The sequence below is a fragment of the Melozone crissalis genome, unplaced genomic scaffold, assembly GCF_028551555.1.
Source record: "Melozone crissalis strain CALT ecotype California unplaced genomic scaffold, PUWL_Pcris_2 ptg000027l_1, whole genome shotgun sequence".
Taxonomy (NCBI): Eukaryota; Metazoa; Chordata; class Aves; order Passeriformes; family Passerellidae; genus Melozone; species Melozone crissalis.
In genome coordinates, this window is record NW_026535805.1 from 10,398,977 (window position 1) to 10,411,717 (window position 12,741).

Below are 12,741 nucleotides of genomic sequence, written 5' to 3' on the forward strand. Positions count from 1 at the left end.
CCCAAAGAGTCAAACCTTTAAAGCAATAGGAGGAGGGAAAACTCTCTACCAAGAAAAAAAAAATCAATAGCTGACTTATTTTGCTTTCTGCAAATACAAATTACTATTTTTGAATATGAACTATGTGTAAGAACAAATTATAATCCTTCCTATTTGTTTTAATTCCTCCCTTTAATAGTAACTTGGATGAAGTTTTAACACTAAAACTTAACATCTGGATATAAGGAGAACTTCAAGTGGTGCTCATTTCTGTTTCAGCCTATGAGCTTTTTATCTTTCAGACAAAGCTTTACCTGAAGATACAAAATAGTTTTTGCTGTTCTTTGTCAGCAGCTGGATCTAGTTATCACCTACTTTCTGATATGGCTGCTTCTAAAACTAAAAGGAAGCTTGGGCTGCAGATTCTGTCAGGAAAGACAATGGAATCCAGGAAAGGGGCTGTGCTAGGCCATGGGTCATGCATATACTCAAATCTCCACCTGTTCTAACTGTTTCAGGTAGCAATGAGTTTTTCTTGGAAAAGACTATTGTAGTCATGTACTGGCAAGGGCTTGTAGCAGACACTTATTTTGAATTGTTCTTGAAGTCTCATTTCTTGGGACACAGATGTACAGATTAATGAGCTGAAACAGGATACTGGGAGAAAGAATGAAGTGTCCTTATTACCCATTAACATTATTATCTATTTTAACAAGGCACAATGAAACACAAAACAAGTAACCCAACAGCTTAGCTGTTTTTCCAATACCTTGAGTTCTGTGCAGGGAAGAAGCTCAGGCACTACCAGTTCCATTAATCCATAGAAGATGACAATTTGGCAAACCCAAAACAAGTACCTAAACCTGTGTCTTATCTGCATAACTTCTTTACTGACCCAACACCGAGTTACAGCCACACAGCTTTCAGTGTTCAGCACCACATGGCCTGAGGTTCCTTCAGCTTTGATCATCCAGTACAAGCAGTGAGTACACTTAGTTATAAGCACACAGCCACCTGGTTAGATGCTGTCCCCAAAACCCTGATAAACCTTTGGAACAAGACAAGAAAAATCCACCTATGATCCAGGTGAAAAAAAGTATACAGCTGCACTGAAAGCGAAATTGGAAGCTTCTGTTGCTAATTAGCAGAAGCAAGAGAAGTGACAGCAGAACAAAAACATCCAGGGCTTTGCTTAAATGTCCCAACCTTGGTATTGATTCATTGGGTTCCTTTTTATTGACAAGAATGGTGATATGCATGAACTTTATTGCAAACTCTGACTAGTACCAAAAAACCCTCCCTGTCCTTTAACCATGGGGACTCAGACATGTGATCGTGCTGTTGACATCTCTGCCCCAGCAAACAGAGAATTCTCTCGTCCTTGCTTTTTCACAAGTTCATTTGAAGTCAAATATTCACATTCATCCTCATGTACATTCCAAAGCAGATGGATACCAATTATGAACCAAGCTGTAATTTGAATGAGTTCAAAAGCAATACACTGAAATACCACTGTCTCTGCTCTTTGCTAAGCTGTAATATTACCTGGCAAGTTTGTACAAGGCATCTTCATCTATAACCAAGATGGCAACAAGGACAGGCCCAGAAACACCAGCCATGGACACAAAAATTAATAGTCTGTCAGCAAGAAGTTGGATACCTAGTTAAAGACTAGGCTTTTACAACTGTTATCTACATAAACCTCTAAAAGCAGAATCCCTTTTCTGTTAACCTCTGAGCTTTACATTAAAGGACAAGCACGGAACATTTGTATCTGTCATCAACAAATTCTGAAGATTCCAGCTATTCAGTTACTCTCAGATCACCTTCAGTTCAACCATATTTGAGGTTGAGCAATAGTGTCTTTTATATTTCTATTACTAGAGAGCAAAAAAAATGTGTCTCCTAGCCCCAAAAGCAATTCAATCTGACAGGTTCCACTTAGACTTATCAAAAGATAAGCCACAGACAGGAACACTTCTTCATTTAAAGATACCTTTCTGTTCATTGATTCTGACTTTGGCAGAAACACAGCAAGGTGGATTTCTATGACCAAACAAGCTTACAACAGGGATGTAAAATTGCTAACCATAAAAGCAACCTCCTTCTGCAGATCAGATCAATTTCCACCAGCTCCCCAGGCAAGTAAGTGCACAGCACTGGGATGCTACAAGCCGTCACGAGCTGATGTCACACCTACCTATTGGCCTTTCTCTCAACAGAGAGTACAGGACAAACAGAGAGAGATTGTCTTCATAACAGGATCCTGAAACTTGGTGACGACACTTGTAATTAATCACAGTAAATTTGGAAACAAAATTACCAACTCAGACTTCAGTGGCCACAAGTGTCTATATGCAGCAAACTAAATCCACTAGTATAAGACCCTCACACTGTTTTCAGAGAGTCTGTTTCTACAGCAGGTTTTGTAAATACATCAGATCATTACAAACAATGTACTAAACAGAAACAGTGTTCAAGGTACTAGAGCAGCACAACCACATGAAACTTTTTTCTCCTTTAAAGCAGCAAACAATTATCCATGCATAGAAAACACTGAGTACTATAAAGCATACAAAAAAAGTGATGCAAAACAAAAATTTGTATCAATCAACACAAAAGAAACCAAAGCTGCATCCCTTACAGCATACTTTAAACTAGTATTTGGGAAATTCAGTGTCCATTGACAAGAAAGGAAAAAGATAAAGACATTGTGTGCAATGTGTACTCTACTATAAACATGGAATGAACATTACTGTCAGATAAAGGTGGAGGGGATAAACATGCAAAAGCACATCTCAAATGGTGTAATGTTTTATATGCCTCTCAACAGCCCATATGAGAATGCTCCTGTTTGTTCCAAGCACACTACACATGCTATTTAACAGTATTCAAGGCTTGTAGAGACAAGATGTTTACATGAAAAAAAAACTATTAGCCATTAGATCACTAGCAATTTCCATGGAAGGAAGTTAATTTTATCTGCATAGAATTAGACTGAGGTTATTTTTTCTACTCCTCCCAGAACACACAACATTAAAAATAGAGATCCATACTAACCCTGTAAAATGTAAGTTGAAGTGGTGAGTTCTGTTATGTATCAGACTTGCTTTTAGTATGGAATATCAGTCATATCTGTAGGGGTAAGATCACTACATCATGTGTGTTTTCCACCACATAGATGATGAGGGATGTTAGCAGACATTCCAACTCTCCAAAAATCAAAACAACATTCAAACAATTTCCAAATGACTGCTGCTATGTAAAAATAGCAATTCTTCAGAATACCAGCACCCAATGTGGCTTACTAGTGCCATTAAACAAACTAAAAATTTCCTATTTCTTTAGGACACAGAAGAAGGCCCGAAGACTTTATTTTTCTTTTGACATAGCATCTGTAACACAAGCGAGCATGTTAGGTACTCACATAACATACAGCTTTACACCTGGACATTTTATGATACAGAAGACATCATTCCAGAAACAAAAGAAAAAATGGAAAAGGGTTAATCCAGATGTTTGGTAACACAGAGGCTGGCACTTGGTAAAACCCAGCATTTTCTAAACTTGCAAAAATAAATCTCAAGTAAGCAATGACTTAGAGCAGGAAGTTACCATGTCAATGCTTACAGATTAGATTTCATAAATTACCTTGTCCCAAACTGCAGTTACTCTCACACAGCTCTTACTGCTGACTTTCAAGAACAAGTGTCTTTGAACAACATAAAAAAAATCTATTTCATTTTATTTTAAGCATTGAAACTGATGTTTGATTCAAAGTGGGATAGAATAAACCACTGTTCAAAACCATAGACCAACCCAGTATAAATCAGTAACAGATAGAGATATTGTAAGACTTCCTTTTCTTGAAAAACAACCAACTCCACACATTTTGAGTAAGTAAGGTATGTTAAAATAACCAGTCAGACTTCATTCAAATGAATTAGACAATTTTTACTAAATGAAAAAACCTACATTTAAAATATGCATTTAAAACAAAATGGAATTAGAAAAGAGACTTAAATCCATTTTAAAGAACTTGCTCACTGTGTCAGAAATCAATATATCTCTTGCATTATATAATGTGCCAGTTCATAAAACATAAGTTACTAGAATCCTCAATTTAACATTTTCAAAGACAATACTGAAGTCAAGAGTTTTACATCTACTGATGCACATTTAGAATGGTATAAATCTGCAGCCTTCCCCCAAAGAATCTAACAAATTTGACAGTATTCAGTAAAAGCTTTTGTAGTTGTGTCCAATAAGTATTGCATCCTAAAGCATCACAAATCTGTGCCTTTCATTTATCCTACTGTATATTTTGTGTCTTCTCTATATCTTGCCATTTGCCAATGTTAGCTCTTTTAATAAAGGAGAGAACTGAAAATACTGCTTAACTCTTGATCACGTACAGAAATTATTGCTACTATAGTACACTACAAAGCAGAAGTCTATACAATAGTATATGAAATTTGATCATGAAAATCCAAATGATAGATTCTTTAGTGATGTAAGCCTTACTATAAAGTTGGACATTCCTGTAGCATTTTCAGCTCACCACCCATCATCTAGCCTGTTGTATGCTGAAGAACAGCCATTTAAACACACCCTCTTCTGAAAAAGAATGTCAGCTTTCAAAGGCTTATCAAGTAAGGATCTTCATGTTCTGTGGAACTATGTAAGATGAATTTTGATGCAGGTAGGAGGTTACCTGGAAGCTAAGCATGCCAAAGGTGTTTCATGCTAATAAAACTAAAGCCAAGGTACCACTAAATCAAGTTACCAACTAATAGGCAATACCATTTTTGTCCTATCTAAGTTAAATGAAGTGCCATTGCACAGTGTAATGTCAATAATTTAAAATAGTGTAGTGCACAAATTCATTGTGTGGCAGTTGAAGTTAAAAGGTCAGGACAGATTTTTCTGCCTTAATGTATGTTGGCTGCCAAGCTGTCCAGTCCAGGCATTTGGGACTCAGTTTGCCTTTTAATAACTACTGTACTATAAACTTTGCATTATAATGGGGCACACGGCATTATGATGAAAAAACAGGGGATTAGGGGGAGGATAAGAGATCAATGGCTGTTCTAGAAAGCCCCTTCCTCATATCAATTTCAAAGAGCCAGGAAATAAGACTAGATACCATATTCGCATCATTCTAGCTACAAAAAAACCAAAGTAAAAGCAATTAAGCAACAATAAGACCACATTACACAAATGGAACATCATGCTCTCATCTGGTTTAACTATTACACCAAGTTTTAACTGGGATGTTGGTCAACTTTAAAAACCGTGGTAAATGTGAATATGCAGTTGAAATAGTTTTTTCTAATTTTTTTTCCTCTCTATGCTGGATATTAGAACTTGGAGCTATACTTGTTACAATACAGTGTTGCACATCTCTCTACTAGAAAAATTAATAAAGATCCTTTACCCGTCTCTTTAAGTTAAACGTGTGACATCATAAAGGGTGTCAAATGGCTGGATGGTTTTACAGTGCACACTTATTATATATTGTAATATGGAGTTTTGTCCTTGACAGATCTGATGGTGTTTTCTACATTATTTCCTTTCTTCACCTCTTCTTCGGTGGATTAGCTGTGCGAGGTGGAGTGACTGGACGCCCAGAATTCAGTCCACCATACTGGTACTTGGCTTTCTTTTCAGATGGTTTCAATATCTTAGAGAAAATAAAGAAGTTCCTTTGAGTCAGCAATAACTAAAAACATTTCAGATACTGTTAAACCCACATGAAACTTTGATCAGCAGGAACAACAGGGATGAGGATGGTGGGAGGGGGGGCGGAAATCACATCACAGCCCTACAAATTTCTTAGCTCTACATGCAACAGTAGCAGCAACTCTAAATACTTCTCCTTCTACCACTATGTTGAGGTGGAAAGAAGAAAGAAAAGGGGCTGAAAACACATCCAGGAAGGAATAGGGACTAAAATCTGATCAAAGCAGCCATATTAAAAGGGTCGCTATAACCATTAGTTTGCATAATTGTGTACTCCAATCACTAGGTATGACAAAAAAGAAATCACCCAAATAAACCTTAAAATTTGAAATGAGCATTTAAATAGAATGAAGAATTTAATATGAAGTAGTTTGGAAAATATCAAATTCCAGTTTTCTGGAGAACATTTGGGTTGCAGTTCCAGTTGTTCACAAAGCAGTCCCCTCTGTAGCACAAGAATATTGCTTTACACTGACCACCAGCACAGCCACGAGCACACTAACATGGTCCATACAGCCCAACACCTACAGGCATGTAACTGCACAAATATAGCATACCTGGAAGGAACACATCAGAGTTTCATCCACACTCATCATGCCTCCTGCATTGTCAAACTCTCCACAGTAATTTGGAGCTGAGAATAGGGTGACCAACTGCCGTTTAGCAAAGAACTCGTATCCATCTTCAACCACCTGGCAACACCAGAGAAATCAATATGGCTCACATACAAAGTTTTGAAGAAAAAAAATATCTTGAGGCAAACTGGACTTTATATTAGAAAGATAAAGGAACAGACATAAAAAAAGCTATTTTATGTCTTGACTTTCAGACAGGACAAGTTCACTCATTTTCTTACCTGACACTGAATGCCAGGCCAGACAATATACCCCTTGTGTGACACTTCAAATGTTAAGCACACATCAGCTTGGCTGTTTAATATTTTCATAGCTGAAGTCCAATTATACACTGCCAGTGTAAGGATTCCCAGCATTTAATGCTTTATACACAGAATGTGGATGTTTGACCTAATTAGTTTGGAGCACACAAGGTCTGGATACCACCTTCACTGCAACTTGAAACAATTAAGTTTTGCTTAAATTGGTGTTGACTGCACACACCTCAAGTGTAGGTGATTTCAGAGTGTCAAAATTATAAAAAAGGAGTGATTCTGCCAGATCTTGCCTAAGAGCATGATGCACCTTTACAATTGTGCAAGAAGTATGATGCATCAGCTGAGGATGTTCCCTCTTTTCTGAAATAAAAGCTTTATGTTACAATGTAGTACAACAAATACACCCAACTGATTACTTTGGTGCAATCATCATTATCTTCTATAAGATATCATTCTCCTTTTATAAAGAACTGAATCAACTACGTGACTTAGAAAATTGGCAGTAATCTTGATCAGCAGTTAAGAAATCCAGTCAACACGTGGAATCAATACTAAATCTTCTCTAATGTTTTAGCAGTAAAATTACAAAGAAAAAAATTTAAGTGCTCTAATAGTGTACCCAAGCCTAACAGTGACACAGAATAAAGAGCCTATTTTTCTTCCACAGCAAGAGGGAGCTTCTAAAATAGACTAAATAATGAAACTGAAATGCAATACAGGAAACTGAAACCTGATGTCCACCTAAGTAGCACTCTTGTTTGAAGTAACCTAATAAAAAAGTGTGCTCAGGATTGGCAATGCAAAAACTGCCTGACTGAAATGTGAGGAAATAAAAACAACCTATGCCAAAATACTCTGGATAGCTGAATCAAAATACTGGCAACAGTGAAAGTTTTTATGTACAGACTTGTTTGTAGAGATAGTCAAAATGCATTTAATACTTCCATGAAGCAAAGTAGAGGTAGTTCAAGCCAGAACTGCCAGGGAATTGTCTACTGCTAAAAGTGAAGAACTCAAACTTCAATGTAAATCTCAAATTCAAGTCACGCTGCCCCTTTAAATCTGGAGACTTTACCTGTAGTGCTCACATACATGAGTCTAACATTTAACAGACAGTACAAAAGGAAGACATCAATAGAGAAATCCAGTGTTTGTATTCTACTCAACCGACATTAGACACACAGTTCATCACGAGCCAACAAAGTACATAGCCTTTATAGGCCCTTTATTAGAAAGATATTTTCTCTAGAAATAACACAGTGCAAATTAAGTTCCAAATATACACTACTGATAAGGAGCAGGAGAGGTTTTAAGAAGCAACAGCAGCAAAATTCATACCTGATGAGCTCGACAGATCAAATCCAGATCATGACGATTCAGAAATTTACTGACCACATCAGCACCAAAAGTGAAAGAGACCCCACGATCATTTTCACCCCAACCTTGCACATCTTTGTCTGGGTCAGACCACAGCAGGTCACAGAGCAAACCTTTGAAAGATAATAAAAATGAAAATGCCAGTCTTGGGAGGTATTTTATAACGCAAACCAGTTCTGCTGTAATTACCAGAGCAACTCACCTAAAGAAAATAAGCCTTAACAACAAATGCAACAATACTTACACTGCAACTCAGACAAAGAGTACAGTCTGAATCTCGAGATTGTTTACCCTCTCACCACTGAAAATGCCTTGAGATTAAAAAAGTCAGATTCAAATAGTTCTTTGAAATAATCTTTTTTTTGTAATATTCAGTGTGCTTACAGTGAGCATTAAAGCAGTTTAAAAATATTAAAGTGCATGTGTATTAACAGGCAACCATCAATTTCACAGCTCAGCGAGAAAGCTTCGTTTGAAAGGTGCAGTAAATTTAAAAGTCCCATGCAAGGCCAGTCATAAAGGCACTAAGTAATTTCGTACTCTTAAGTTTCTGAACACAAACAACTTTGATTCTCACTTTTCCTACCATTCATGAAGAACCTTAGATGACTAAATCAAAATGTAACACAGCAAAACACTGATACATCATCTCAGGTAGCACTGCCAATTTGCTAGGACCCCCGTTGACTGTTTCAAAAAGCCTCGTGACAGCCAGTCTGGAAGCTAAGCTAGAACAATAAACCTCTCTGGCATTTCAGCACTGGTCAAGATCTTTTTTCTTTGCTGCCAACAAAAGGTCAGCCAACTCTGGAGTTAACACTGGGTATTAAAAAAGATTTCTCTAGATCAACTGCAATGCCTTTACAGATACAGAACTTTCCATTAATATTAGCATGAGAAAGAACCAGGCCAATCCAACTGGAACACAAATGAACCCCCAAATGTTTGAAAGGCATTGTACTTTCTTTACCTGTGATGACCCACAGGCATATAAATACTTAACAGCATTGCCTCACAATTTTGAAAGATAAGCCAGAAGGCTCCTTCATCTACCATTCAGAAGTTTGACTGACATTTACATTTGGTTACTTGCTAAACAAAATATTGAAGATGTTATTTCTTAAACGACAGGTCCTTCAAGCTGTAATCAAGCAAACCAATGTTTGAAACCTATTGTGCAACGACACCATTTTATATTTACATATATTTATCAAATGGTCTTTGGCACCAGACACAGCTGCTCTCTAACAACAGACTACAATTTGATTTGTTTTTAGAAGAGAAAGAACAGAACAAGTACAACTGGATTTTAGATAATATTTCCATCTAGAGATAAACTACTGAATACAATCAGTGCATGACAAAAATTTAACTTTACTGAAATTTAGTTCTATATTGAGTATTGTTTTTCAAAACAATAATTGCCCTGCAAACCCTAATGGCTTCTTACCATGAGTTCCCAACAAGTGATAGAAGCAGCTTGTCTCAGCTGTTTAGTGAGTGCATCCTCTTCTATTCTTTCCCCAAAATCAAATAATCTTTAGGGTCATACAGAACAAAAGGCAAATCTGTCCTAAGAGGTCTTTAAATTGAAGTTGTAAAGCTTTTTTTCATCAGGCTCGAAGAAGCCATCATAATCATCTAATCCTAGCACAGCCACATGATCATCTACCAAAACTTTTGTATCAACACAAATATTCCCCAAGTGACACCCCTCCACAAAGAGATAGCTTTGAAGGGCTTAAAACTTTAATGGAAGTGAGACTATGTCAGTTTATTTTTAATTTTCTGCAAGATTTACTTCCATCATGTAAAACTGGTTTCCCTAAGTAGGTCCAAAAGATGAAGACCTTGGTCATTGCACCACAGCACACATGCTTCTGATAGGACATTTCTTTTTATCTCTGACAGTACACACACAGCTACTGCTTCTGAAAGCAAAATTAACACTACACAAAACAAAAACCTTTTAGAAAAAAAATCTGCATACTTATTTTTAGGAGGTTCTAAGAAGAGAGATGATTTCAGTGGAGTGTCCATGGAAACAAGAACTACGTTCTGTAAGGGCATTCCTGAAGTGGGGGTGCCTCAAGCACTATTATGCCTGCTGAATAAAACCCATCTTTTCTGGGAACACTGATATATGCAAAGATTGACTCGTTTGTGCTGACATTTATTTGGTTATGCATTGAGTGAATAAGTAGCATAAAAGGACAAACAGTGTAGTAATTTATACTACAGAAACAATCACTCACCAGTCTATAATGCATCTTAGTGTCAGGAGTGTATATACTGGCTTGCACAGAAGTGGTGTTGTTTAAGGGACAGTAGATATATTAACATTAGTCCCTGAATTACTCCACGCCAAGGAACATTACAGGAAACAGAATTCTTCTAACTTATTTGTAACTTATGTTCAAAAAAGGTTCAGATCTTATATCTCCTCTGAAAGTTAATTTCAGACCACTGTTGAAATCAACACTTTAAAAGTTATCCCATTGCATTGCTCAACAGTCTTTTCAATCCTCTAGTAAAAAAATCTGTAATAAATGAGACACTAAGCAAGACTGATTCAAACCATTCAAAAGAATATTGTAGAGAAAGCACTAGCAATTTGCATCCAACATTTAGAAATAGAACAATAACCTAGTAGAGGAAAATTTCACAACTAGTACATTGATAGATGGAATTGAAATCCCAACTGCAGTGAAGTAAGAGCTGTATGTTTCAAATTTAAGGAGGAAGGAGACAAACAGGGAGAAGCCCAAATACTTAAACACCCAAGAAATTTAATTTCATTGTCCTGTTTAACTTTGAACCGTGATGTTCTTTAATAGACTAAAAGGTTTGTGTGTGCCTAACCAAGGCAAGGGGAATGACCTCTTCTGTTTCCTTTATCTTTCATTACACTTCTAAGATGTTTTAAGGGAAACTTGTGAATAATGTATCCAAAAATATGTATCAAAAAACATACTCTACTCTGCTATGACAAACAACAACACCACATACAACAACGTTTAACACATGAGATAGCACAGCCGTCATGAAGAATAGGGCTCACATCCTATACAGGCACCAAGGAATATTGTACTGTGAGCAGAGTTAAGTCACTACATTGCTTGCACAGAATTTGATTAAACCTGTTTCCTCATTAAGACTTATTTACAGTAAATTTCACATCACTTACCTGTGTCAGGAACATCTGTAGGTCTCATAATTCTCCGGATCTGCTCCATTGACTGGAGATCTGGAGACAGTCCTGTAAAAGTACAAGAAAACAAGTGACTCATATACGCATTTTACCTGTGGAAAGGGTTCCAGAGAACACAAGATTTGAGGTTCAAAGGCACACAGCATCCATTGTTTCCACTGCAACATAAACAGAAGGCAGTTTGCTATAAGACAATTAAGTTGCTGAATAGAGGACAGAGAATAACGCAAGTGAAATTAGGAAGGGGTTCTCATCACCATCCTTTTAGCCATGGAGGTTGTCATCTACTGTAGCTCAGCTGCTTAAGTCAATTACAAAATCACAGTACTTTGATTACTCAAAAAACCCCCAAAACACTTAGTGCACACAGCTATCCTTCAATAGTTTAGCCATTAACATGCAACAACAATTAAAGCATGGAATTCCAAAGCCACCCTTGGAGGAGTTTACACACCCTAAAGCTCCTCTGCTTGGGGCGTACAGGCATGAAAGAGAACCTGCTAGATGCTACAGCATCCTAATGTGTCCTTAAATCAGGGTCCTAGGTGTTTTAAATGACTTAGGCCAAAGTCTCTAATTAAGAAAGCTGCAAATTTTAAAATAGAACATGAAGACCTAATTTGTGATGAAACACATTTTGTGTTAACAAACCATATCACAATTTGACTCAGTCCAGAACTTTGAACAGGACAGAAGAAAGCTGTCATTGGGAAGGTCATTTCACCATGTAAAGTAATTTCAGCTAACATCAGAGTTTGCACAGTGGCAATGTATACGTTACAAGAACAATGATATTTGACAGGAACCAAAGAACTTGATACAGACTTGAGGAACTTTTCTTCAAGTATGAAGATTTTAGATTATTTTTCTTGAAGCAGTCCTATGGCAAAAGTCTTCTATCATCATCACCTGGCTAAAGCTGTTTTCATGCTCTTGCCTTGAGGTTGTAAAGAATGGCAGAAATCTAACAGTAAACTACTTAAAGGGAGTATTAATCAAGTCTATAAACACAACAACGCAGGAATAATAAAATAAATTCTAGTAGAAAATCACCTTTCAAACTTTGATGAATCTACCACTTCCCCTTTCCCAGATCTGATCTATTTGCACACACATTTCATTAGCATATGGCACCACACCCAGAGATTGCAATGGGCAATCTCAGTGAAATAAACATGACCAGTCTGTGACTTTCTATGAAGTTACAGCTTTCAGCATTTCAGGCTGCACCCAAAATAAATCTTTAATCCCTGGAAGTGTTCAAGGCCAGGCTGGGTGGGATGGAGAATCCTGGTCTAGTGGAAGGTTCCTTGCCCACAGCAGGGTCACTGGGAACTAGGTGCCTTTTAATGTTCCTTCCAACTCAAAGCACTCCATGATTCTTTAAAAGCAAATGTTACTACAAACCATGTCTCAACCGTGTGGCTGTCCATTTTTGTGCTATTTTGCATTACTGGAAAACAGGAAAACCCTACAGAATTGCCTACCGGTTTGCAGACTTTTTTGTAACCATTTCTTTCCCAGAGTATCTTCCCAACTC

General features: G+C 37.1%; 1 protein-coding gene across 1 annotated transcript in view; it reads right to left on the reverse strand.

The window, feature by feature from the left end:
- Positions 1-3,318: 3,318 nt before the first annotated feature.
- The window catches only part of PPP1CB (protein phosphatase 1 catalytic subunit beta), a 29,397-nt gene continuing 19,974 nt past the window's right edge, over positions 3,319-12,741 (reverse strand). The window contains exons 5-8 of the mRNA XM_054280042.1: positions 11,178-11,249; positions 7,952-8,103; positions 6,279-6,413; positions 3,319-5,662 (exon numbers count right to left, since the gene is read on the reverse strand). Coding sequence (XP_054136017.1) covers positions 5,558-5,662; positions 6,279-6,413; positions 7,952-8,103; positions 11,178-11,249 — 464 coding nt within the window. The 3' untranslated portion in view covers positions 3,319-5,557. The remainder of the gene's footprint in view (positions 5,663-6,278; positions 6,414-7,951; positions 8,104-11,177; positions 11,250-12,741) is intronic.